The 26,916-nt window shown below is 39.2% G+C and overlaps 5 protein-coding genes across 27 annotated transcripts in view; 2 read left to right on the top strand and 3 right to left on the bottom strand.

The window, feature by feature from the left end:
- Window positions 1–341: 341 nt before the first annotated feature.
- On the top strand, window positions 342–1,114 carry LOC129810281 (uncharacterized). The gene is made up of 3 exons (XM_055860650.1): window positions 342–390; window positions 545–749; window positions 816–1,114. The coding sequence occupies exons 2-3, from the start codon at window positions 569–571 to the stop codon at window positions 1,106–1,108; spliced, it is 474 nt and encodes a 157-aa protein (XP_055716625.1). The 5' UTR covers window positions 342–390; window positions 545–568; the 3' UTR covers window positions 1,109–1,114.
- Window positions 1,115–1,158: 44 nt separating this feature from the next.
- LOC129810278 (39S ribosomal protein S30, mitochondrial) lies at window positions 1,159–3,674 on the bottom strand. Its single transcript, XM_055860635.1, has 2 exons — window positions 3,420–3,674; window positions 1,159–3,343 (listed from the first exon to the last, which is right to left on the bottom strand). Exon 2 carries the CDS (start codon window positions 2,885–2,887, stop codon window positions 1,241–1,243), a length of 1,647 nt encoding a protein of 548 aa, XP_055716610.1. The 5' UTR covers window positions 2,888–3,343; window positions 3,420–3,674; the 3' UTR covers window positions 1,159–1,240.
- A 256-nt stretch (window positions 3,675–3,930) lies between these two features.
- LOC129810264 (probable glutamine--tRNA ligase) lies at window positions 3,931–10,456 on the bottom strand. 2 transcript variants are annotated; one of them, XM_055860613.1, is made up of 3 exons: window positions 10,280–10,456; window positions 8,926–10,192; window positions 3,931–5,036 (listed from the first exon to the last, which is right to left on the bottom strand). In XM_055860613.1, the coding sequence occupies exons 2-3, from the start codon at window positions 10,167–10,169 to the stop codon at window positions 3,971–3,973; spliced, it is 2,310 nt and encodes a 769-aa protein (XP_055716588.1). In that variant the 5' UTR covers window positions 10,170–10,192; window positions 10,280–10,456; the 3' UTR covers window positions 3,931–3,970. The 2 variants fall into 2 exon arrangements, with proteins under 2 accessions (XP_055716588.1, XP_055716597.1); XM_055860622.1 differs by having other exon boundaries at window positions 8,926–10,172; window positions 10,280–10,444.
- A 2,544-nt stretch (window positions 10,457–13,000) lies between these two features.
- On the top strand, window positions 13,001–18,759 carry LOC129810395 (uncharacterized). Its single transcript, XM_055860847.1, has 3 exons — window positions 13,001–13,225; window positions 13,285–14,005; window positions 18,498–18,759. The coding sequence occupies exons 1-3, from the start codon at window positions 13,074–13,076 to the stop codon at window positions 18,735–18,737; spliced, it is 1,113 nt and encodes a 370-aa protein (XP_055716822.1). The 5' UTR covers window positions 13,001–13,073; the 3' UTR covers window positions 18,738–18,759.
- Window positions 18,726–26,916, bottom strand: part of LOC129810289 (protein unc-79 homolog) — a 28,463-nt gene continuing 20,272 nt past the window's right edge. For all 22 annotated transcript variants that reach the window (XM_055860745.1, XM_055860709.1, XM_055860801.1 and 19 more), the window contains 5 exons: window positions 24,187–25,349; window positions 21,025–21,351; window positions 20,632–20,965; window positions 19,247–20,568; window positions 18,726–19,172 (listed from right to left, as the gene is read on the bottom strand). In XM_055860745.1, the coding sequence (XP_055716720.1) occupies window positions 18,879–19,172; window positions 19,247–20,568; window positions 20,632–20,965; window positions 21,025–21,351; window positions 24,187–25,349 (3,440 nt within the window). In that variant the 3' untranslated portion in view covers window positions 18,726–18,878. The remainder of the gene's footprint in view (window positions 19,173–19,246; window positions 20,569–20,631; window positions 20,966–21,024; window positions 21,352–24,186; window positions 25,350–26,916) is intronic.

Raw genomic sequence — 26,916 nt, forward strand, 5'->3', positions numbered from 1 at the left:
ATTAAGGGCACTTACGATAATTTTTGTTTAAAATAATTTTTAATGGGCTTATAAATGTTTCTTTTTCTCAAGTGAGTTTATTAAACAAAATTACGCCGATTCTAAATATGTATATATCCCAAAATCGCAAAAATGAAGTTACGACAAATGCTGATTTAACTGACGAGATATCTCCATATCTCCTCTTGGAAAATCTGCGGATATTCCAGAAAAGATTGTTGGAAATCTAGTGGAATTTCTGCGGCCATTGGGTATAGTTCACAGGAGAGCTTTTCTTTCGTTCAGTTTTGGGCGTAGAACGCCATTTTGTTTTCTTAACTTTTCCTTGATTTTTCCTGGGTCAGAGAAGCCAGCGGAGAACTACTCGCCACTACAGCCAACAGTTTTCAGGTAAATTGGGGTTTATGACTTACCTTACCTTACATTTTACTTTATCTTTGAGATTTTTTGTGGAATATATTCGTCGAAATTTAGGAATTTTATTTATTCGAGCTACACATAACCTCAAAAATCCAAACCAAGTTCGCGCTCATATTTTTCTGAGTTTTCCCTCGCGAAAGCAGCAACTATGAGTTCATCTGATGAAGAATCATCATCTGAGATCCATTCCGAAATAAAAGCATTGGAAGAAATTCTCGAATCTATGGAAATAAATCGATCTGAGCTTTCTCGTGCTGCTGAAGCATTGGCTATAAACCAGGGCAAGATGATGCCTTTGTACCAGAATAATCTCACCAATAATTTGCAATGTGGGTATTCTTAACTTCGGGTATTCTTTCCATGGAGTTTCAATTAGGATTTTTGAGTAATTTCAGGTGTTTCCGGCATAGATAAAGCCCTTGAAAACAAAGATGAAATTGAATTGCAGAAATTACTCAAAGAATGCAACAATTTTGAAGCTCTCTTGGTTCAGAGAAGCAATTCTGTTGCTAAAACACGTGACGACTGTCGTACTTTGGTTAATCTCGTCCAGGGCAACAATCGTCAGATGTTCTCCGAGGAATCTTCCATAGATGATACTGAGGATAATGAGGGCAGCGAGGAGAATGGAGAGAGAGAAGATGATTCTACTGAGGATGAGAATAAGGAAACTGAAGATATCCTCTAAGTCTGACTTTCCTGTAAAATTGATGAATTTCTAATAAAAAAAAATGAGTATTTCTGTCTGACCAAAGTCTGGCAAAGAATCAAAAACATGGAGAAATCTTTATTTGAACTAGAGACTACAAAGAGAAAATGCTCAGCAATCTGGGTACCACTCCTTGACAAACTTGTCTTTGCTTTTGGGTCCTCCTGGCCTAAGGGGCTTGGGAATATACCTAGGCATGTGTTCATTCAAGCGCCTTCTGAAAGGGTTCACATTGAGCTGGAAGAACTTTCTCCTGGCATCCATGGGTCTCTTGTCGTGGTCAATCTGGTAGATCTTCTCCCAGTTCTGAATCTCTGGAATCTGATGGTGCTTCGGCCTATTGGACATGATGAACTTAAATCTCTCTTCGAGCCATTTCCTCTTCTCCGGGTTCTCAATATCTGCCAAATGCTGTTCCTTTGGGTCCAAATAGGGCCTCATCTCGATGTTTCGCTTCTTGGGAGCATTGCAGTAGAAAGCTATGAGATTTCTGAGGACTTTCTCATTGAATCCGATAAGTTTTCCTTGGTCATCAATCTCCTGGAAGAGTTTTTCTTCAGGAGTTCCCCAGCATTCGTTGGCTTTTGGATTTTCCTTCCAGAAATGCGAATGCAGGAGAAGAGTATTGAGTTGATAGGCATAAAATGACCAGTTCTGACCATCTGTGACCACTGTCTGCCCCACAAGGGGATAAGTGAGCTCATTGTAGGTGTTAAAACCCTGATAAGCTGCTTGGGCCAGAAGCCAGGCATAAGTACTAGTTATTCCTGTAGCATGCAGAGCTTCCTGTTCATCCTGGGCACCGTAATTCTTATTCCTGTTAACCAAGTAACTCCTTGATTGAAAGGAGAGTGTCCCAAATTCTCTGTGTTCTCCTGGCCAGAAGCCAGGAATACAAGTTCCGTGGCAGTGGTCAGTAGCATAGCCGATGGTATGGGGATCATAGAGGAACTCTGGGACACTAGAGGAATCCTGCAAAACGTCTGTCAGAGGCTCAAGGGGGAATTCATGCCTCAGAGCAAGATATGGAGACCCTCGATATTGGAAAAATCTATCTACAGGATCATCTTTATATTCCTTTGCCCAGCCTGAATTTTTTCGGATTTTCACAAATTTTCCAGGCGGTTTTATCCCTCCCACTGTCCAAAAAGCCTCATGTCGAGGTGTCAGATCAACATCTACCTCATCCAGATGCGAAAATTCCTCGCACATGCTGTTCAGGAGGACTCTATTGATTGCCCGGACAACAGCCGCAGCCACAATATCCAACTCATCTCCCTTATTTATTTCAACATTGCTTACCTCATGGGCTCTCCGGTAGCCCCTCAGTTCATGCCAGACTGTCTCTTCAATGGCCCCCTTCAGGCTGTTTGCCATCCGTTCCACAGTCTCATCGAACTTCCTGTAGAAGTCCGGAAGTTTTTCAGACTCGTGAAAAACTGTCCGAGTGCAGAATTGATTGAGTGCCAAGCAATTGTAGGGATATTTCTGATCATTCAGCATCACACACTTGTACCCATAGTATCTGGGCATGTTGATACCTATCAGTTTCTCCTCCACAGTGGCTACTTTCCGGAGTTTCTCATGCCACTCCTCCTTTCGCCGGTACATTCTCGCATGGAAGCTGGGATCCTTGATCTCTGGATATTGTGCCTCTGTCACATACTCTTCACTTGCTGGAGCAGCTCCAGTGGCAAAATATCGGCAATTGAGGCGGAAAAACTGAGAAAATCCCACTTGAACACGAATCAAAGACATTTTTTAACAAAAAATGAGGTTAGGTCCCGTATTTTGGTGTGAAAAACTCTTTTTCGATTGTGGCGCCTTTTCGTGGCGCGGGAAAATTGTAAATATAAATTTTTATTTCAGAATTCGTTTTACACGTTTTACAGCACACCCTGGAAATTCAATACATCTCCTAATCTTCCTTTTCCTCATCCTCAATCGAATCATCTGTTTTTTCTTCATCCTCCTCGCTACTATCAGCCTCAATCTCATCCATTGAATATTCCTCAGATTCCTCAAAGTCGGAGAACAACTCAGGATGATTGTCCTGGATTCCCTGGATTAGATTGAGAAGTCTGTAAGATTCATCGCACATTTTGGCGATTGTCTTGCACATGTTCATTATAAGTATTTCAGAGTTCTTATTCTCTTTGATTAATTTCTGCAACTCAATTTCGTGTCTGTAATCAGAAGCTTCAGTCCCAACACCTGCAAATCCTCAAAATTTTCAAATAAAGTCCCAATAAATAACAATTATTAGATAAAACTACCCCGAACTACCCACATTGGAGATGATGGTTGAAAATTGTCTGGCACAAAAGCTGCAACTGGCACCTGATGATCAAATTCTCTTCAGCAGCACGAGAAAGCACCAATCGCTTTTCCTCTAAAGATTTAAGAATTTCCCTCAAGTTTTCACATTGAATATTTATTGCAGATGATAATTCTCCATTTGATGCACTCATATTCCTGCTGATTTTCTTGATTTTCACGTAGAAACTCGGAAAACTCTCAAAAACTTTAAGGGCGCGCAGCAATATTGCTTGAAATTTAAGGTTATGTATGCTTTGGAAATTTTTTCTCTCAAAATTACTGAATTATTTACCTACCGAGTAGTAAATGTAACGCAATATCGGGCAATATATCTAAATCAAATATTTTTTTACCAGGAATTTGTTGGTTATAATCCTTAAAATTCCGCAGAATCCCTGCAATGCCACAAGAAAAAAAGTAACCAAAAAGCTTAAAAGCAAGATGGCGTCAGACGCCTAAAACTTAACGAAAGAAAAAGCTCATTTCTTGATAATTTTTTATTTAGTCTGAAGCTAGGGTTTTTCACATTTTCCCAGCATCCTCTTTTAGTGTTACTGTTCTATTGAAGACCAGCTTCTCTGAAGTGGAATCCGGATCCACAGAGAAGAAGCCAATTCGCTCAAACTGGAACTTTTCGTAAACTTTAGCCCCCTTCAAACTTCCATCAGCTAAAGCCCGAAGAACCGTCCGGGAGTTGGGATTGCAATCACTGAGGAAACCTCCAGGCACTTCGTTGGGATCCTCGGGATTCTTGTGACGAAACAGTGATTCATAGAGTCTCACTTCGACATCCAAAGGCTTAGACACAAACTGCACGAAAGCTTTGGGTTTCTCAGCCACTTCGAGTGTCTGACACGTGCACAGAAGCTCCTTAATATTTCCTGCAGTATCCCTCACAATCTCAGACACTGCTATCACGAGTCCAGCGTGCCGTAATCCCACAGGTTGAGCCGGAGACAGGCGACGATAGCCCTTTTCGGGAACTTCCTTGAAGTCCGATCTTTCGATGAAGATCACTTTGTCCAGAACTATCTCATGGGTACCCCTTTCTGGGCTACCTGGAAAATTTTCCACAGTTCTAGCAACAGGATTGCTATAGGGGAAATTCGTGAGAGTGACTTTCAGAGGTTCGAGGACCACCAACGTCCTGGGAGCTGTGTTGTTCAAAACATCTCGCACAGAAGCCTCCAGCATGGCAGGATCTACACTTCCCTGAGCCCCAGTAACACCCATTTGGGCGCAGAAATTATTAATGGCTTCAGGAGGAAAGCCCCTTCGACGTAGGGCAGTCAGAGTAAAAAGTCTGGGATCATCCCAGTCCTGGACAATCTTCTCCGTGATCAACTTGGCTATTTTGCGCTTCGACACCACCGTATAGTTAACATTGAGCCTTCCGTACTCCCACTGGACAGGACAGTAGATATCCAGGGCGTTGCAGAGCCAGTAGTAGGAACTCCGACGAGACTGGAACTCCTTCGTACAAAGGCTGTGTGTGATGTTCTCGATGCTGTCGCAGAGGCAATGAGTGTAATCATACGTCGGATAGATGCACCAATCACTGGTCCTCGGATGAGGGATAAACTTGATCCTGGTGAAAGATCAAAAGAATATATGTTTTGTTCCTTTGGAGCCTGAATAGAAACTGATAGCATGAGAATTCACTAGCCTGGATTTTTTATCTGGACAAATTATTTTATTTTTAAGTTTTGCAATATTCGTAACGTAATTTCTGACTTAAAGGGTTTTACTTTTTATTTTCAAAATTTGTAAAGTACAAAGAGTAAAATTTCTCTGCATAAAGATTCTATTAATAGTCAACTAAATATACAGTGGGACCTCGATAGAGTCAACTCCCGCTAGAGTCAATCTCCAATAGTCAACAGCGTCAACAGCTATTTTTTTTTTTACTTTACGGACTCCGAAAGGGTCAACTGGGACCCAAATTGACTCCGATAGAGTCAACTTTTCCTTTATTAATGAAATAACAATATTATGATTTTTTTTTTAAGTTAAAGTAAGTACATGGTAATACGGAAAGAGCACCCCGGATCGGAATGTTAAAAGAAATGCTCGAAATTTAGGTGAAAAAATTAGCCTCAATATAGGGTAAATGCTCATAATTTTGTCCAGTTTCTTATTTTGGACACTTTGAGGATAACATTGGACACTAAAAATAAATTGATTAAAATGATGGATTTTTATTCCAATATTTGATGAATAATGAATTCTATCTAAATATTTGTTCTTTTTGGAAGATTTTAACACTAAATACGTTAAAATTTGAATATGATTTGAGTTGAAATTGCTTTGTTGAAAATTCAGTGTGAGCAATTGCTTACGAGAAATATGACAGAACTTCGTGGCTTACTTCAGTCTTATTTAGTTTTGGTGAAGTACTAACAAAGTTTGTTCGCTGTTTTTGAGTGATATTATTGAATATTCATTGAATATTGTGTTGATTCACGTTACTGATGATTTGTACATTTGACCTGAAGTGAGATTTGCCTTGTGAATTATATTTTTCGTGTAAAAAATGGGAAATTTTTTAAGACATTCACCAGTGAGGTGATGATTCTTATTTTGGACAGGTGTTTTTCTCACGAAATTTCGTGAAGTTTTAGCTTTTGTGATGACTAGGTTGGACAAATGCCTGGAGAAACAAAGGAGCATCATCTCTACGAAAGAGATGCAGTGAGAAATGCCTTGAAAGGCTCCCGGAAAGGGCAGGGAATGAGCGAATCCGCACGTACTTGGAGTACCGAAGTCAACTCTAATGAATGATATGGAAAGTTTCTGGGCTTCTTGTGACATTCCACGTTTCTCTTACATGACCAGGAAGAGGACTTGGTAAGATTGGTTCATAAAATGAAGAACAATGGGTATCCTGTTGAGGCGGATTATCTGTCCAAATTTACAGACAAGTTGTAAAAATTAATAACCAAGTTGTCCAAAATAAGAGTCAAATTCACCTCTACATATCAATTCATTTTTAAACGTATTAAAACTAATTTTAGTAAAAATGAGATTATAAATAGCTTGCCAAGTTTCTAAACAATCCTTCTGAAAAGAGAGTAACAAAAAAAGTCAATTAGTATTGAAAATATCGCACTTCAAACTTAGGATATCGATGCTTATATGCAGACTGTCCAAAATTATGAGCACTTCCCCTAGTATTTGGTATTTTTGTGAATGCTAATCGGTTTATTAGTGATCCATTTAACTATATCTGTGCAATTGAATTTTAAATTAGGTGCGATTCTTATTTTTACAATAAATTAATAAAAAAATATAGGTGTAATTGCAATTATGTACTCTGTACCACGGATCGTCACGAATTTAATCAGATGTCTCACGGAAAATTGGTTTTATAAATTAAATCTGGGATAATGCACTGTATTCTTGTGAGAGTTAAATGGTAAAAAGTAGCTAATAAATTTTTAAAGAGTCATTTGAATTGGTGCAACAATATGGTAATAACCTGACGATCCGAGGAACACTGCAGTTCGCCGGTGCTCTTCTCTTATTATGATAAAATTCGTATATTAACCATATAACTATTTTCCAACAAACAAAAAAAACTTATTTTCGTGATTTTAAGCGTTTTGACAGATTGAAAGTTCTTTTGTCTTTTCTCTCTTGTCGTAAAATTTTTTGATTATCCTATGATCGCATTGTAAGGAGTTTTGTAAAGTAAAGAAAAACGTACAGGATGCTAGATTTTTTGAGTATAACATAGTGAACAAACTTTTTCTAACTTTGTTTGTTCTAAGAACTTATACTTCCTAAAAAAATTAAATGATAAACGATCATAAAAATTACCCTACTAAAAAAACGGGTAAATTTATTTTAAGTTACATTTTTAATTAAAAGGATTAGTATCTCAAAAGCAAATTTGGAACAAAATTTGGAGGGAATGAGGATCATATTAATAATCCACAGGTTGACTTATTAAGGGGTCATCTGAAGACACCAAATCGATATTTATAACCATACAGCGCACATATTACAAAACATGAAGAAAATGTGAAAAATTAGTTTTATTGCTCTCTTTGTGAAGTCTAGTGCCATAGTGCTATCATAACGAAAACAACTATCAGTCTCTTCTTTTATTCATCAAAAAGTTTGAAAAAAATCTAGTTAATAATATTAATTGCATCGTATTCTCAATAATTAAATATCTACAAGAGTTCTTCAAAAAAATACAAAAATCTCTAAACCACCATTTCCTTTTTTTAACATCGTGGTTGATCTCAATATTACCACAAAGAGAGTAATTTATACTTAAGGTATTTACTAATAATAAAAACATTCCGTAAAATCATTCTTGAATCTCCAACTTTTGCCCAAATATACGACTTTTTTGGGCCAGATGTTGTAGATTTTATGTGTTAATTGAATAATATTCGACTATCGTGTTGAATTTATAAATGATCTAGTACAAATATAAAATAATACCCCTTTCTATCAAAATTTCACATTTTAAGGTAAATGTCCTAATTCAAAACCATTTCCAGACGCTTTAACTTTGACAGATGATTCAACACATTAAGTTCATATTTTTCCTGAAGAGAATTACATAAATTTGCTCCTAGACTCTTCTAGAATGTTACTGTTTAGTGAAAATTCTTTAGATATAATTTAAAAACTTCTTAAATACAAGAAAAATACGCAAGCGTAAAATGCTTACATTGGAAAAATATTAATCCAAATGGAGACAAGGGAAAGTTTCTAATTGGAGACAAACAGTGTAAGTGAAACCGCGACGAAAGGCTTCCAAAACCTTGTTGATTTGCTCTTGAGTGCAGGATTTGTTCTTATTCCTGGTATTTTCTTCTTTCCCATCTAAATCAATAGGAAAATCTCTTCAAAAAATCATATTTCCGGTGTTTCCTATTGAAACATTTGCAGACACTTCAGAAAAACCCTTTTTGTTCACGAAATAGGTAGTTATTTAATTTAAAAACTTCACGTACCGTTAACAATAAAGATTAGCACTTTATTTAAGTAAAATTAACCAGAAATATGACATAAATGTTAAACAAAACGAATAAACAAGTCACTTTATTGTGTTTTTCATTGGAAAACATGGTCGATTGATGAAAAATTCGATGGCGAAAAGGTACACTTTTAATTTTTTCTGAGAAATTAACAAATTAAAATTTGTGAATATGAATGGATTTTCGCTTTATTTGGAGCTAAATTAACAAAATAATTAAACTGTGGTATAGAAAATATATAAATAAAATAATTTAGTAATGTATTTATCATGAAAACAATGACGTTTCCATTTGGAGTAGCGAAAAATTTCCATTTGGAGCATGTTTTGAATTAGCTTAATTTACTCTAATTGATTTTTTTTCGGACTCCAATAGAGTCAACAGGCCGGGAAATAATAAGTTGACTCTATCGAGGTCCCACTGTATTATGTGAAAAATTTTTAAATAAAAAAAAATGTAGAGAAAAGTTTTCACAATTACCTGTAAGCTACTGGATCCTGTTTTCCCTCCTCCAATGTGATTTTCATCCTCAGCGTAGCTTGGCCTTCGGCAATCTTCCCATTCTTCATGTCCTCAAAGAGCTGGAGACTCTCCTGGATCGGACGATCGCGCCAAGGAGAAGGTTCAGGATTGAATCCCTTCATCTCCTCGCCCTTTTGATGACAGACATAGGCCATGCCCTTCTGGATCAGCAGCACTGCCCATTCGTAGAGCTGCTGGAAATTGTCGCTGGAGTGCGTGACTTTAGCGGGTTTGTAGCCCAGCCATTCCACCATATCCCTGATTCCCACAAAGAATTTCTCTTCCTCTTTTTCTGGATTGGTATCATCGTATCTCAAGTAGCACGTGCCTCCATGAGCCTGAGCATAGCCAAAGTTGATATTAATAGCTTTAGCGTGGCCAATGTGGAGGATTCCATTGGGTTCTGGTGGGAAGCGCGTGCGGACTTTTCCTCCAGTAGCTTTCAGATGCTCCCGAAGCAATCTTTCCGTATTTGCCGTCACCACATACCCATCGGTTTTGTAATTCTCCCCGGGAGCATGGAAATGAACCTTTGTACGCATCAACTCAGCGATGTTGCAAGCCCCATCCCCAGAATCCTCCCGGACATTCACCTTAACCTCATTTTCTTTCTTGGGTTTCTTTTCAACTTTTGGCGGAGGTTTCAGATCTTCCTCAGTCTTGGGGCCCAACAGATCGAAAATTTGCACCTCAACCTCACTCTTGACAGCTTTTCCGTCAGCCCATGGCAAAGCTGTACGTACTTCCTGCATAATTTTCCCGATATTGAAACGATACCTCTGCTGCAAGATCGCCTCCCGATTTTTCCCAATCACTCCTTCCACAGCCCTATCAATTTCCTCAGGGGTCACTACAATGCCCACACCACAGGCCTTTTCAAAATCCTGAAGATTCACACTAGAGTCCTTGACTCCATGCGTCAGGAGAAACTCCAGAGCAGCGTCAACTCGTGGGATTGTATCCAGTTTCTGCTCTTTAATGTACTTACCGAGGAGACCCAAGTGTCCACAGATCTGTGGCTTTATCTTCGAGGCCATATGGTAAAGCAACATCCCAGAACCTTCCGGAAGGCTTCCCGGATCAATTCCCTGCAGCACTTCATTAAGATTTTTCGTAACATTGGCATTCTTCAGCGTCTCCTTGGCCTTTTGTTCAGTCATGCCAAGACTGATAAACTTCTGGAGAAGTTCTTCACTGGTCATTTTCTACGATTTAATTGCAAAAACTCAAGAAAATTAGAAAAATCAAGAAAAAGTTTGGTTAGGAATATTGCACAACGGGATTGAATTATTGCTCTTTCAAAGATTCTCACCGAAATTCTTGCTTAATTGACGCGCTATCACTTTGAAAATCAAATAATAAATAAATCTAATGCTAATAGCGATAATGAAAAGAAAAATACAATTTTTCTCAGGAAAACCAAAACAAATGCAGCTGAGGACGTGACAAATTTTACTACGGTGAACCTTTTGCAAAAGACCTTACTTTAAAATTGGCGCGAAAAGAATGCTGTCAGTTTTTGTCATTTGAATTTTTCATTAACGGCTCCTGGAATTTTTCATTTATTTCAGGTATGAAAAATTTGCAAAAATTCATGAAAATGTTTTCTAACATTTCACTCCACAAAAAATACAAAATATTATTAAATTCAAGTGAAACATTACAAGATGTCAGTCTCCTAATTTTGTAAAGTATATAAACTTTTTTGAATATTAATTCATAAATCATGTCCATAGAGCAGGGTTCTTAATGTTTCCAATACATATACATAGGGTGGAGTAAGTACTTTTGGCCACTTTAAGGTTTCATGTGCTTGTAGTTTTTATAATCTTTATTTAAATAAAATGAAATTTTGTACAAAGATACCTTAACACTTCGTAGAACCCTAACTAAAAGTGTCACGGAAGGACCAAGTGGCAGCTGCTGCCATTTATCGGATTTTACATAATATTTTAATATTTTTACATATATTTTAACATTCGGAGCCTCAGTCAGTTCTTTTCTGGTGTCCGAATCAGAAATTTCATCTCCTTGGGTACTGTATCTAAAGATTTTTAACCATTCGATGTTTTCATCTTTATCACAATCATGGAGTAAGGGAAAGTGGTCTGCCTTTGAATGCGGCAGCCTTTGAATGTTTCAATTTTTCTCTTATTTTTCAAAGCAAAAATTCTACTTTATGTACAATAGTTAATACTATTAACTATTTTCTATTAACTTCGCTTAACAAAATGGATTTTTAGCTTTGGGAAATAAGAGAAAAATTGAATAATTCCCATAATTATTCATATTTCCCAATTCAATATTTTCCATAATTCTTCTCAATAATTTGCAAAAACACTTTCAATTTGTTCTTTTAAGGCTTTTATACACTAACAATCAAGAAAATTACATCTGCAGAACGTCAAACTCCTATATAAAATGCATATGGCAGCAACTGCCACTTGGTCCTTCCGAGTGCAGTTTTTTGTTATTGCAATATATTTACATTAATATTTAATTTTTATTAAAAATTTTATAACGAAAAAATAGCCAGATAAATTCTGCACGCATTCAATCAGGCATCCAGGTGAAATGATATATTCTTCACTATAAAAAATTAAATTGAAAACTAAATTGGCAGCGGCTGCCACTAGGGTCCTTCCAAGTGTTAAAGCCGTTTCTTCCTAATAATCCAAGAGAATTCCCAAATTCAATAGAATTTTAATAAAATAACAGAAGAAATAGCTCTCGAAAACTTTCACAAATACACAGCATTTAACACCAATTTTATGTGACAACTTTTTGCACATTTTCTATTTGATGTAAAAAATCAGTCAAAAGTCACTATAGTTTCTATTGAAATCCGCGAGGTGCGCCATGTGTAAAATATGCCCTGGGACGTCTGTACACTAAACTTAAGGATCGTATTCCGGCGAAGGACAAATCCAATGTAATTTACAGCATTCCATGCGAATGTGGTAAAATCTACATTGGATGTACCTCACAAAAATTGGACAACAGAATAAAACAACACAAATTAAGCATTAAAGATTTTAGTAAAGAGGCTACGTCGCTGGTTCAACATATGAGAGTAGAGCAACACAAATTTAGCTTTGATCACACAAACATTGTGGATAGCACGAGGAGAGCACATCATCTCAATGTGATGGAGATGTATTACATCCAGAGACATGAGAGTAAATGTGTGAATAATCGGGTGGAGGGAAGTGCCCTCAGCCACTGGTACTCCCCATTGATTTGGAGTTATCCAATGAGATAAGTTGATCGGAATGGTTTCTGTGCGTTGTTCTTGAGCTGTGCATCGTCCTAAACTGCATTGTAATTTCCCGTCGTGGATGTTTGAATTATTGTGTTTTTTGACCAGGGTGCTATACCTGTCGCTCTGTGAGTTTAAATTTCTGATTGAGGATGTAAATTTGTCTCTCCAAGTCTCAATTTCAATTTTTTTGTATATCTCCATGTACAGAGTTTGAAGAAGTGCTCAAATGAAGCACGAAACGTCGCTAGTATGCGGAAAAATTAACACCCGTTTTTTCATTTGGCTGCAACCCGATTTTCTACTTGCATTAATCTTCCCCAGCCGTTCTTTCAATTGTCAAGTAGGAAAATTCAACTTGGCTTGCTTCTCATTTCAACTTAATTGCTAACATAATCGTTGTAAATTATCATAATATTTTTATTATTGTGTTCTTCCAACAGGGGCCCATCAAGCCTAATAAAAAGTGAAGCTATTTTTCACTTTTCCTTGTAAAAATGTTGCAAATTTTGCAGATATTTCATCTTGACTTAAACAAATTTGCTCGTAGTTCTTGTATTATTTCGGAGAACATTATGAAATATGTATTTTCTACATTTTCTAGATAGCTTTTAATGCACAATTTCGAAATATATCAGAGATCAGACGCATCAGACGTCAATTCTTCTTTAGGAAAAGACTCCATGATTCACTGGTAATATTTCCAATACTTCATGAAATTTTCAAATAATTAATTTCACGTTTCTGACTGAAAATGATTTTTACAGTGTAAATGCTGTCAGTTTTTTGCAGTCAGTAAACAAAACAATCGTCGTGAGACGATTTGTTTGCAATTTTTCACGAAATCATGGAAAATCCTCAAGAAATGGACCAAGTTTCCCAGAAACTCACACGCCCAGTGAACAAAACAACTGAAGGAGTTGTTCCGGATCTGAGAAAACTGACAAAACCGCAGCTTCTGGAGTTGAGAGATCGGCAAAAATTCCTTCTAAAAAATAAGTAAGAAAAAGTCTTTTCCAAAGCTCGCTACAGGGCTAATCATTGAGTTTTTCTTCTAGGTCTCGCCTCCAGAAGCTTCCGGACAAAGGGAGAAGAATCCAGGAGATGCTAGAAAAGGTAGAAAAGAGGCTCCGGGATCTCGATGAAATCGATGAGGCTGCAAGGTTATTTTCTGACCTCAATATCGCTTCCCGTGGGCAGAAATCCCTGACAAATCTCGAGTGGACAGGAAAATGTGATCCTCAAAGAGATATCGTGGTCGACAGTGATGATGAGGAAGTGCCAGATCCTATAAAAGTCCTGGCTCAGAGTAGAAATCTCGAGAAAACTGTCAAAATTCTCAAAGAAACTCCTCTGATAACTAAAGAGGATCTCCAGGAGATTGAATCCTTTTCCGAAACTCCGCAAACGTCCTATCTTGTGGAGACTGAGCTTAGAAATTCGGATAAACTGCAGAAACTGAGACAGAAGTACCAAAAACCGCCACAATCTGATGAATCCCGGAGCACTTCATCACTTTCCGGGACTTCAGCAGAATTGGAAGGGCACGCTGTTTTCTTGTGTGAAAAGGAGCAAGCGACAACGGGAAAGGAGAAATTTCGACCGTATCAAACAACCAAGAGCAATGTTCACAATCCAGAGGCGGAAATTGAGCGAGGAAGTAGAAAAAAATGGGATCTGACAGCTGCCACTCCGCCTCTGCTTTCACATCCGGGAGTCAAGATGCTGACGCTGCAGGAGTCCCTGGAGCTCCAGCTGAAGAAGCAAGAGGAACTCAAGGTAATGCATTATCTCTTTGCTAAGGCATTCATTGAAGTTTTTCCCATCTCCGGGATTGAAGATTACGATGCCCTGAGAAGATTCCTCCACAGATTCTGACTCAAACTGCTTTTAAATTTCGTAGAATATCAGGAAATGCTTTAAAAAACTTTCAGAAAAATACAATCAAATTCCAACAAAAAAAATCAAAATAGAGATCAAGTTTTCCATGAAATCGGCGATTTTTGCAAAATAATCGTCTTGAAAAATATTTTTTAATTATTCTTTTATAATTCGATTATTTTATAAAATACTTCTTTAAATGAATTTCAAATGAAATTTTTCCAAAAATGGATTCAATAAAAATGGAAATATCCGAGGGAATGATGAAAATTGATATTTGCGATTAGGGCGCCCCTTGTGTTAATCTGATAAACTTGAATGTTATAAAAAGTTATAGAATTTTACAAGACCTTTCATTTGCGCTTGAAATGGTCAAAAACGGTCGGATAGAACCGGGAATATGGTATTTTGAATGTTGCGATTTGAACCTAAGTTTCCAAATTTTGACTTTTTAACTGATATTGCCCCAATCAAAAGTCAAAAAGTTTTATTTTTGATAAAAATGTGAAGTGTTGAGATAGTGAAATTTTGTCCCAATCTGGGCGATAATTTAATTCTGGGAAGCTAGAGAACGCGTGTTTGGAGAACTCTGGAAACACTTAGAAACACGAGTGATCCTAGTAATCCATGAAAAATGTGCAAGAACCTCAGGAACTCACATCAATAGAAACGTTTGGGAACCTGGGAGGGTTTGAGAACTTGAAGAACGATTGAGAACCTGGGGGGACGCTAGTGATCTTGAAAAACCCTTGAAAATTTGGAAAGCACCTGGAATCTTGAAGAAAGCTTGAGGTCTCCGGGAACGCCTGGGAAAACGAGGAGTACTTCGGTGTTTGAGTATCCATTGGGACTCAAGGGAATGCTTCGCAATACAAAAAAGGCTTAAAAACTAAAAGAACGCTTGAAAATTTAAGGAACGCTTGGGATATTTCCGTATATCCCGAAAATCCCGTGTCTCCAAAATTCTCGGATGAGATCCTGGGGTCCCGTTTTAATCAATGTTTGGTCCCGGGATTGATTCTGATCCATTAAAGTGTCGAAATCCCGAAATTTCGGGATTCAGTATTGGAAACCCTATGGTAAATTAAGCTGATTCAAAACCTTCTCCAAATGGAAATTTTTCGCTACTCCAAATGGAAACGTCATTGTTTTCATGATAAATACAGTACTAAATTGTTATATTTATATATTTTCTATACCACAGTTTAATTATTTTGTTAATTTTACTCCAAATAAAGCGAAAATCCATTCATATTCACAAATTTTAATTTGTTAATTTCTCAGAAAAAATTAAAAGTGTACCTTTTCACCGTCGAATTTTTCATCGATCGACCATGTTTTTCAATGAAAAACACAATGTGACTGTTGTTTATTCGTTTTGTTTAACATTTATGTCATATTTCTGGCTAATTTTAGTTAAATAAAGTGTTAATCTTTATTTTTAACGGTACGTGAAGTTTTGAAATGAAATAATTACCTATTTCGTGAACAAAAAGGGTTTTTCTGAAGTGTCTGCAAATGCTTCAATTGGAAACACCGGAAATGTGATTTTTTGGAGAGATTTTCTTATTGTTTTAGATGGGAAAGGAGAAAAGACCAGGAATAAGAACAAATCCTGCACTCAAAAGCAACAAAACAAGGTTTTGGAAGCCTTTCGTCGCGGTTTCACTTAAACTGCTTGTCTCCAATTAGAAACTTTCCCTTGTCTCCATTTAAATTAATATGTTTCCGATAGCAGCATTTTACGCTCGCGTATTTTTCTTGTATTTAAGAAGTTTTTAAATTATATCTAAAGAATTTTCACTAAACAGTAACATTTTAGAAGAGTCTAGGGGCAAATTTATGTAATTCTCTTCAGAAAAAATATGAACTTAATGTGTTGAATCTTCTGTGAAAGTTAAAGCGTCTGGAAATGGTTTTGAATTAGGACAATTGAGACGCTCAGAACAAAAGTGGACCGTTTTAATAGGGAAACGTTTAATTGTGGAACGCTTGGAAATTTTGTAGTACAACTGTGGAGCCTAGAGGAGTTGGAGGGAGAATGTCCGTCTTGACGAAGACTCTTTTAAGCCAACAGTACCAATCACTGTTCAGTTGAGGTGGTGACTCTGAGGGGTGTCATAACGGTTAACTTTAGAAGCATTGTATCGCTAGGCTCTACCGATAGATGGAGATGGTATGGTGAGCGCCTAAGGGATCATCTCGAAGGCGTATACGAATCGGCTCCTCGGTCGGACTTCAACCCTGAACATGTGAGGAGGCCTGATTCGTGGCTCTTGGAATAGTGCCATGGGGGCTCCTTTTTGATGGGCTAGCGAATATGTTCCGGTCTATCGGTTTGTAGTGTTTGTGCTACAATTTGAGAATGTTTTAGAATTCGGGGAACATTTAGAAACCAAGAAATGCAAAGAGACTTAAGTAATGATTGATAACTCGGGAAACGCTTAGGAAATTGATGAATGCTTGATAACCCGGGGATTTCTTGGAAAATCAAGGAAAACTTTTAAAGTTCAGAACACCTGGGAACTCAAAGAGCCCTTGGGAAGCAAACGAATGCTTAGGAACTCTAGAAGAGCTTGGAAACCTAAGAAAACACTTAAGGGTTTGATCAACGTCTAGAAAATCGATGAACGATTGAAAACCAAGAAAACACTTGAGAATTCGTGGAAAGTTTTCAGAATTTTGGGAAGCTGATGAATCCTTGTGAATTTGAAGAATACTTTGAAACAGTGGGAACAGTTCGGAACTTGAAAAGCTCCAAAACTAGAAGAACGCTTGGGAGACTGACGAGTGCTTGAGAACTCAATAGAACGCTTGAAAACGTGGGAAACGCTTGAAGAGTCGAGCTCGGGGAACGTTTGAAAACTTGGGAAATGCTTGAGAACTCAGGAAACGTTTTACTAACCAAGGAATTCCAGGGAACTTGAGGAACGCTTCAGAACTAGAGAAACGCTCAGAAAACAAAGGAATGCTTGGTAATTTGGGGAACGCGTAGGAACTTGAAGAACGGTCATGAATCCGAGGAGTCTTTCGGATCTCGTGGAACGCTTGGATACTTGATAACGTTTAAGAATTCGGGAAACATTTAGAAAACCAAGGCATGCTGGAAACTTTGAAAACCGCTTGAGAACTCGGGAAACGCTTGATAATTCATGGATAGCTTTTATAACTTGATGAAGGTTTGTGATCAAGGAAAATGCTTCGGAAATTGATGAATGATTGAGAATTTGAAGAAAGTTTTCAAACACTGGGAACAGTTTGGAAGTGTAAAGGCCTCAAGACTAAAAGGACGCTTAGGAGACTGAGGAGTGCTTAAGAACTCAAAAGAACACTCGAAAACTTGGGAAATGCTTGAGAACTCAGGGAACGTTTTACTAACCAAGGAATACTAAGGAACCTGAGGAACGCTTGAGATCTAGAGAAACGGTTAGTAAATCAAGAAATGCTTGGTAATTTGGGGAACACCTTGGAATTTTAAGAACGGTCCGGAATCTGAGAAGTCTTTCGGACCTCGTGGAATGCTTTGAAACTTGATAACGCTTAAGAACTCGGGAAACGTTTAGAAATTCAAGGAATGCTATAGAAGATTTGAAAAACGCTTGAGAACTCGGGAAACGCTTGAGAATTTATGGAAAGCTTTATAACTTGATGAATGCTTGCGAACTAGGAAAACGCTTCGGAATTTGAGCAACGCTTCAGAATTTTGGCAAAGCTTTGGAAACCCGGAAATGATTTCGGAACTAGATAAAAAACTAGGAGAACGCTTGGGAAACCAAGGAGGGCTTGAGAACTCGTAAAACGCTTGGAAATTTGAGAAACGCATGAGAACTCGGGAACGTTTATGTAACCAAGGAATGCAATGGGTGTAGAGGAATGCTCGGAAAAGAACCAGGGGAATACCTGGAAATTTGAGCAACTCTACAAAGAAATCGGGAAACGCTTGAGACCTTATAGGGCGGTTTTGAACCTATAATACGTATGGGAACTCTTGGAACAAAACTCTTGGAAACCCGTAAAACACTTAGTAACCCATTGCTTTTACCGGGGAACCGAGATCCCGAACGACTTTGAATCCATGTTATACGATATCTTACATTGAAAGGTGGAAATTTTTTTTATGGATAACAGCGCTCCTAGCCGTGGTTTTGTGAACATTCGATAATTTGTTAAGTTTTTAATTTCACAAAACTTTTAATCTGCATCATCAATGACTAGATTCTGACAATTAGAACGGGACTTTCAGTAACATTCTACAGAAGTTTTAGAAAAAAAAATCCCTCGAGAAAATTGAAATGTCCAAAATCGGAACTGAAATAAATTAGGATGCGGTTATCGGAACAATAAATTTGCTTTGAAAAGAAGATCTAGCAAGATATCTATTGATTTACAGGCCTTAGAGAAGCAACAGGCCGAAGCGAAGCTCTTCCAGAAGTCTCTAAAGATGACCGTAGACTTCCAAGCCAAGGATCTTAGTCAGTTCTTCAAGACCTATCGTGAAGTGCCCGAATCCGACTCCCTGTCTGACATTTCAGAGTCCAGCGAATCTATGCAGCTGGACAGCGCAGATGAAGTTGAGGACATCGATGCTGTGGAGCCTAGAGGAGGAGTTTTAGTTAAATTTAGCCAATAAATCCATTTATTTTGCCAATAAACAATGAGAGTCTTTTCCTAAACATTTAAAACGACAAACAGGGGGACTTGGCACGAGATTCTGGGGCAAATCTGCCAAAAAGCAGTCTCTAGGGTTGACTAGGAATTCTTTGGAATGTTCTTAGATGGAGTAGAACTGCGTTGCCGTGGAGGATTGCAGCTCAATCTGGCCCATTTTGAACTGGAGGCGTTGTAGCCACTTCAGGAGGGCATCTGAGGCATGGAGATCCTGCTCGGCTGGACTGGGACTTAGATCTCGGCAGCTCTGAAGTCTCACGTGAAGAGTGCCAGAGAGTTGAGTGTTTGAAGAGAGAACTGGACTCCAGAGAGGCAAAAGTTTGGCCAGAATGGTTGACTTGGTCTCTTTCAGAGCTTCCAGAAGGCTCAGGAAGTGCAGATTGACCATCTCCGAGAGCTAAATGTAAGTCAAAGGAGGAGAAGTATTAGCCTAGGAGGGATTTTGGTTTAGTTTTTTTTTTGGATACTCACAACTTTGGAATGCGTGATGAGCTGGAGGATGCAGGGTGTGACCTTTGCCCAGAACTCCAGGAGAATCGACATGGTAACATTGTGAGGCTCAGAAGATGGGGCTGCTGTGCATGAAGCTTGCTCTAGGTAAACTGTCCAGAGTTGACACAGTGTGAAGGCGTGGAAGAGAGAGGACATGTGCAAGACAGAAGTCTTGGACTGTTCAGCAAATCCCGCAAAGATCACTTGAATATGATCAGCGATGTGGCAACTGGCCTCCTGAGGCACAGGCTGTGTGACTGTGTGAGCAGGATGCTGCAGATGGTAGTGAACTGAAGCACCATGCTGTCCAATGGGTCCGCTGCGTTGAGCCATGAGGGCAGTGTGGGTCAGGGATCCCATCAAAAGCCATGAGAGCAGTCGCATGTGTCCCACGCACTCAGTGAACTCCTTAGGTCCTTGCTGAAGTGACGAAGGGGCATTGTAGAGCCAGGGAAGGTACCTGGCTACTGCCTTGTTGTCTCTAGAATTCCCCCGTGACATCTCTAGAGCTAGGTATTGAGCCACAGCCCCCTTTAGTACGCCCCCGAGGGTATCCTCAGTCAAACCAGCAGCTACACTTCCACTCTTGAAGTTCTTAATCTTGCTGAGCGTGTGGAAGTCCGCCAGGAAGTCCATCACGTCATTCAAGTACTGCCTCATGCATTCGCCTGAATTGTTGGTGTAAATTGGTGGATGGTCAGGAAGCCCTGCTACAATGCCTGGTGGAACAGCTCCACCAGCATCTTGCAAGACAAATCCCACCAGAAGCAGCAGATTGGCGTCAGGAATGTTGGTCTTGAACTTTAGGGCTTGCACCAATTCAAAGACCATCTGACGGCAAAGCTGCAGCTTATCACGTTCCCGGGAGAAGGCTCTGCTGCTGTACAGACAGAGATCCTGCATAATTTTGTGCTTCAAGGTGAGATTCTGAACAGCAAAGCTGAGAACCTTTGAAAATGGATCTAAAACTGCCTTAGAGACTCCCTGAATCTTCAATAAACACACCATGATGTCCAGTAAACTTTCTGGCTCTTCAAGGCTGTGCAGAATTAGAACCAGACGACGGAACAGGGCATCAATGCCCTGAATGGTTGTAGACCAAACACCCGGACCAATGTCCGATGGTAGGCATTGGAGATACTCTGCCAGGTTGCGCAGAGTCACTGGAAGGGTGTCTAGAGGAAGAGTCTTCTTTGAATTTAGACTTTCAACTAGAAGATGAATGGGACTCGTTGGGTTTAGTTCATTGAAGTCCATTAGGGCTTGGGCAACGCTCTTGAAGAACTTCCTGCGGTGGGTTTCTGGAGCAAAGAAATTAGGGATTCAAGGATCTGAAAAACCTAGGGACAACCAATGAACTTTACCATTAGCTTGAGTCAAGAACATTTGGATGAAAACTCCATTGGGAGCCAACTGATGCAGAACACATCGGATGAACTGGTGAGCAACAGATTGGGATCCTCCTGGAAGATGGGTAGTGCTCTCGCATTGCCATGGGAATGTGAACTGCATGGCAAATTTGGAGACAACCAGAAGGATTTCTGGGAGAAAAGGTGCGGCCAGGGTGGGTTCCCTGTGAATAAAAGTTCCCAAGATGATGATGAGGATGCCAATCTCCTCATCACTATATTCCTCAAGGACTGCACCGCATTCTCCGCATCTTCCGCAAACGCAGTCATCTCCAACACGATAGGAGCTCTGAAAAGAAGTTCTCTGGGTTGGTAAAAGTGATTCGGAGAACAGAGGAATTGACTTACTCTTCGACTCTCTGAAGCTTGGGAATGATGACTGTCATCTTCGGGTTCAGAATCTTCCTGCTTGAAGTTCAAAGGTTGCCAAGAACCAGCATACTTTGCTGTTGTTCGGTCCAGAGATGTTGAGGGTTCGGGGAAAACCTTTTTTGCTCGAGCTCTCTGGATTCTGAATTGCTCGGGAGTCCTTGTTCCAGAGATTCGGTCTCTTGGTTCATGGGTAACAGCTCTCAGGACAGTTTGATGGAGATCACTGGGAGGGGACTCAACCAGGGCAACTTGTTTGATTAGCCTCCTTGGAGAACTTCCTCTGCTGGATGGTTTCTGATCGCTCTGGAAAGAGAAAATTCTTATACTACTTATTTATTTTATTTATTTATCTATTTATTTATTTATTTATTATTTATTTATTTATTTATTATTAATAAAATAAGTGCTATTGAGAAAAGTCCTCTTGAAAGCACAAAGAGTTATAAATGGTTTAAGATAGGGTTAGCGTCCACCGCCGTCTTAGTTTTGGTGACCAACCTCCAGAGCCAAACGGTGAAAATGCTCCTTCGTAGGTTGTATAAGCCATCTGAGCAAAACAAATACCAAAAAGTATATACTGTACAAAATTGAAAGTAAAAAGAGAAAAAAAAAACGAAAGACAAGTAGCCAACACGACAGGAAGGATCGAATGAGCCGCTGCTGCTTCTTCTCTATGAGTAGCTCATTCCAGAGAGTCACCCTCATGACAAAGAGTCAGCAATGAAGAATGAGGTTCCCCGACCTGGGGACGATGACACAGGAAGACCTGGTAGACGAGATCGGCTGCAGTAGCTCAGCCAGATAACCAGGCTGACCGCATTGAAGCACTCGACATAAAAAATCGACTGCTCGTGACTGCAGGAAGAGTGGGAGAGATTGACCCAATACTACATTATGATAATGAGAGACATGGTCGTAAGGACGAAGTGAAAATATGAAACGAATGCATTTATTAAAAGTTATGGTCAAGCGCCGAAGCGAGGCTTTATCGCACGAAAAAAATAACTCAGCACCATAGGAAAAAAGAAGGAGCAGGGCACGAACTAAAAGTAGCCGAATATCCTGAGGGATGAAGAATTGATGTCTTCTAAGCGTATAGAGGGAAAAGTTCACTCTCCTACTGATGTAGGAGATATGATCGTCCGAGGCCAAAGAATCGTTGAAAATGACTCCAAGATTTTTAGCCTTATGGACGTATGGGATAATTTCACCATTGAGATTAAGAGGACTAGGAGAAGGACGGGATCTCCCACACGAGATGATCAAAGCTTGGGACTTTTTAGGGTTCAAGAGCAGTTCATTAGAACTAGCCCAGCAACTTACTGAGCTTAGGAGGCAATTCGCCTCAGAGAAGCAGACGTCCGGAGCATTATTATTGCCAAAACAATAAATTTGCAAGTCATATCTGCATAGAAATGAAATTTATGATTTCCGAGGGTATTGGCAAGATCATTAATATAAAAGGAAAAAAAAAGTGGTCCGAGAACGGACCCTTGTCCAATTCCTTTGGAGAGAGGTAAAGGTAAAGAAATATCCTTCTTGATTGCGTTCTACCAACAAGGTAAGATTCGATCAATTTAATGCTGGGTAAGGAGAAATAGAAAAATTGTTGAAGCTTTGAAAGAAAAATGTTGTGATTAATGCTGTCAAAAGCCTTAGAAAAATCGAGTAGAATTAAAAGGGCAAATTGCTTATTATCTAAAGCAGAGTACATGTCATGATTAACACGCAAAAATGCACTAGTTGTGCTGTGATGCTTGCGGAAACCAGACTGAATCTGGTTCCGAAAATCTGGAATTGCGGAATCCTCAATCTGGTTCTTCATGATTATCTCCAAGGGCTTGGACAGACAAGGCAAGATCTTGATAGGACGAAAATCACTAACAGCTAAAGGATTCGAAATTTTGGGAATAGGTATAACCAAAGCATGCTTCCACAAGTCAGGGAAATAGGAACAGGTGATACAGAAGTTGTAAAGCCTCACAAATATATGGTAGAATTATAATAAGTAGACCCTTCAGGAATCCGAGAGGGAACCCATCGTGTTTGAAGGCGTTTGAAGTGACCTTCGAAAAAGCAGAGAGCACTTCACTAGTATCAACGCATCTGAAGGAAAAAGATGAAGGGCAAGGGAATCGAGGTACTAGGAGGCAAATCACCACCAGTGAATAAATAATTCAATTCATCAGCGGTGAAACCCTTCGGGCTATCTTTCGATGAGTTAGCGGTAATTCCTAACCGGTTGATGTTGTTCCAAAGCTTCTTCGAAGGTAGGTTCGGATTAAGCTGACTGGAAAAGTAATATTTCTTGGAAGACGTGATCATCCCCTTTACAGCACGCCTAAGCGAACGATATTGAAGCAGATCAGACTCCAAGCGACTGCGACGCCAGCGCTCGTAATATTTGTCACGCTTCTTAGATTTGCTAACAATGGCAGAGTTCAGCCAAGGTGCAGAATCCGGGGGAATTAAAATTCTACTGACCAGTACATGCTTATCATATAGAAAGGAAACAAGTGAATTGAAGTGTAGGATTGATTCAGACACGTCAGGAATAATACCGAGAAAGTTCCAGTCCAACTGAGAAGCGTCGCGGAGTACAGCATCCCAATTTGTTTTCCTGAGGGATCTCACGCATTTAAATTGAAGTGGCTGACGAGTAGATGGGATCCTAAGTGAAATAAAAGTCAGATCATGGTCACAGATGACAGGCACATGCTGTTGACCAAACTCCGAGACAAGGCAAATGTCACTTTCTCTTATTAAGAAAATGTCAAGAAGATCGTTCACTCGTGTAGGATTGAGGGGTGGATAATGAAGACTGCGGAAGTTGATTAAGTGCTTGAGTTCCCTACAAATGGGAGATGAAATCAACAAGTTGATGTATAAATCACCAACTATCATGAAATGAATATAATGGATTAAAGTTATGGCAATAGTCCCCGAGATCAATTTTTAGCAGTAAGTGTAATTATAAGAAATTCGAGGTGATCAAAAGTCCCACGGTTAACAATTTTACCAACAAAATTAATAGAAACAAATGCAGCAACGCCACCACCACGTCCCGAGCCACGATCATGTCGATAAAGTCTATAACCATTAATAGAAATAATCAGATTAGCTTCTGAGGAAACCTACATCAGATTTCTCTAGGCTGTCCTGCTTGATGTGACAGACTTCAGGAATAGTCAGAGCCTCCCTAACACGCTCAGCCAACATAGCTATCCCTTCCTTTCCATGCTGACCAATAGGGAGGAGACGCTCAGGAGTAGGGATCTCCAGCTGTTGGATGCTCTTTGGCGACAGTAAGCCATCACTGCTGTCCTGTGATGGCTGAGTCATGATACTCATCTTTGAGAGGGGAGAATCAGGAGATCCAAAGCTCTCGGGCTTTTCAATAACTTTGAAGCTTTTTTTGTTGATTGCCTTGGAATTATTTCCTTTGGCTGTATCCTCATTGGATGGTGACGGAAGTCCAGCATTGGATGTTGGAGTGCTAGCTGGAGTAATACTAGGTTCTATGACCCTCTTCTGTCTCCCTAGAGTTCTAGGAGTTGGTGATGGAGCTGGTTGTTCAGTCCAGTTGCTTGTACCCTTCTTTGCTTCACTTCCAGAATCTGGTTCATTTCCTGTACTCTTTTCTGGCTCCTTAACAACTGTTGTTTGACTGACAACAACAGCTCTCTGGACAGTAACTGGGGGATTCAGGATGGCTCGTTCTTTGGCTTGACCAGCTGCAATTAAGTGCTTAACTCCATCCTGAACTGTAACAACTGAAGATTTGGTTGTTGTCACAGAAGTTGATTCCAAAGTTGTGGTTTTATGTACAACCGGTTCATTGATTTTAGCACCAGATGCAACAATGGTCCTTTGAGTCTTTCTCGACATTGTAGTTTCTGTCTTTTCCTCCACACGATCTCCGGGAGTAAGAGTTGACATCGCCACGTGAGCTGTGGCGAGATTGGCTGTTGTTACATGGGCTGTAGCTTTGTTTCGCAAGATTTCCGGCTTTAAAGGAGCACAGATCTCCTCGAAATGCAGAGGATCATCAAAAGATCCTGGAGCACTACTTCCATGCAGAGTACTGTCCGACAAATCACTCTCAGGAATGGCTACGAGTTCTGATTCTGTATCATCGGCTTCCAAGCTCGAATCGTGGTATTTCCGGAAAGTAGCTTTAGGAGTAGGTTTAGTCCTAGAAGATGCTCCAGATGACTCAGCTGCAACTAAAATTGGAGAAGCTGGTGGAGTTTCCTGGATCTTGTCATCGGGGTCAGTGCCCAAAGATGGTTGACTAACGTCTGCAAAGTAATTAGCAATGGAGGAAATTGTTAGTCCCCTAATTGAGTAACACTCCCTTGATTGGCATTAAGATCTTTGTCACAAATTTCAACTGAAAGAAAATGCCGCAGCAACGGTTAATTTGCATGGAAGGAAAAGCAATGAGATTTGATTAATTGATTCATTATGGGTTTATCAGGCGAGAGGAGTTAACAAACTCTTCATCATTGTGACATCAGCCTAAAATTTGTCTCATTATCTGCCCCGATATTGCGCCCAAAAAATTAAGGTGTAAATATCCGCAGACTAATGAAGCACTGAGTGAATGGCAGAAGAAATTTGCTGGACAATTAACAAAACGACGCCTCTCTTGTGAATGTTTAATTAAAGTGAATTGCTGAGAGGGATCATAAATATCATTGGGATAAATGGAAGTGCTATTATGTACACACTCTGAAAAATTACGGATTTTTAAATGTTGCTGCTTATTTTAAAAGAAATGTAAAGATATAAATCTAATACAGATGTCACAGGAAAGGTCAAACCCCCAATTTGAATCTTTTTTAAACTCTTTATTTCTTATTAGAATAGTGCAAAGAACCTCAGATAATTCAATTCGATTCATTTATCATAAAATAAGGGGTAACTCATAAAAAATCAGAATGGTTCGTGTTTATGGTTCCCCGAAATTACATACAGGTTCCCCAAATTCCCCGTGAATTCTCTGAAAAATATATGGGTTCCCAGGGGATATATTCCGCTATTCGGGAGTTTCTAACGTGAGTACAAAAATCGAGAAATGTACAGTATTTTAGAGAGGTTGACTGTATTTTTCCTTAGTGAACTTAAAATGTGTTTCTCGATTTTTTTCACACGTGAGAAACTCGTGAATCGGTTTAAATTATTTGACAACCAATAAACAGTAAATTATGCAAAAATATTTTTGAGGTATAGCATCTAATGATCTCTACACACTAGGGGAATTTATGTCCATATTGAAGTTTTTTCTAGTCACGAGTTCGAGTACTTCACAAATCCTGGAACGCTTTGTCATCTTGTGGTCATAAATCACATGATAATAAATAATTGATAGCTATGATGTCGTTGATTTGGCAATTGATCAATTTGTATTGCTTTTAAACTAAATAAATTTTAGTCGTTCTCTTAAAGGCCTCTACACATTGGAAGCAATTTTCGTCAAAAATTGCTTTTTTTGGCAGAACTTTGACGTTTCCACCTACGACATTGCAGGTAATTTCCTTCAAAAAAGCAATTTTTGGCGAAAATTGCTCTTAATAATGTGTACAAGCCTTAACGGAGTATACTAAAGTTTAAACGACGTCTTCATGACCGTACATGGTTGTACCCGTTGTACCTCTAGCTAAGGCCTTTTAGCTAGTTCTATCTATGTTTGAGTTCCAGCAGTTATATGAGCCACATTCGGAAGAAAGAAAATATTTACAACAAAGTGTATTTTGTAGGATGCTCCTTATTGTCGCTCAGATCTGCAATTATTGTAACTTCATCTTGTCCTATATCAGAAGTTCTTGTAGCAATATGAAAATGCACGGACTATACAAGAATTGT

Source organism: Phlebotomus papatasi, chromosome 1, assembly GCF_024763615.1.
Source record: "Phlebotomus papatasi isolate M1 chromosome 1, Ppap_2.1, whole genome shotgun sequence".
NCBI lineage: Eukaryota > Metazoa > Arthropoda > Insecta > Diptera > Psychodidae > Phlebotomus > Phlebotomus papatasi.

Coding starts and splice junctions, on each gene's coding strand:
- LOC129810281 (XM_055860650.1), top strand. CDS start 569: ATGAGTTCATCTGATGAAGAATCATCATCTGAGATCCATTCCGAAATA. Junction 750..815: donor TCTCACCAATAATTTGCAAT/GTGGGTATTCTT, acceptor GAGTAATTTCAG/GTGTTTCCGGCATAGATAAA.
- LOC129810278 (XM_055860635.1), bottom strand. CDS start 2,887: ATGTCTTTGATTCGTGTTCAAGTGGGATTTTCTCAGTTTTTCCGCCTC.
- LOC129810264 (XM_055860613.1), bottom strand. CDS start 10,169: ATGACCAGTGAAGAACTTCTCCAGAAGTTTATCAGTCTTGGCATGACT. Junction 5,037..8,925: donor CAGGATCCAGTAGCTTACAG/GTAATTGTGAAA, acceptor ATCTTTCACCAG/GATCAAGTTTATCCCTCATC.
- LOC129810395 (XM_055860847.1), top strand. CDS start 13,074: ATGGAAAATCCTCAAGAAATGGACCAAGTTTCCCAGAAACTCACACGC. Junction 13,226..13,284: donor AAATTCCTTCTAAAAAATAA/GTAAGAAAAAGT, acceptor TTTTTCTTCTAG/GTCTCGCCTCCAGAAGCTTC. Junction 14,006..18,497: donor AGAAGCAAGAGGAACTCAAG/GTAATGCATTAT, acceptor ATTGATTTACAG/GCCTTAGAGAAGCAACAGGC.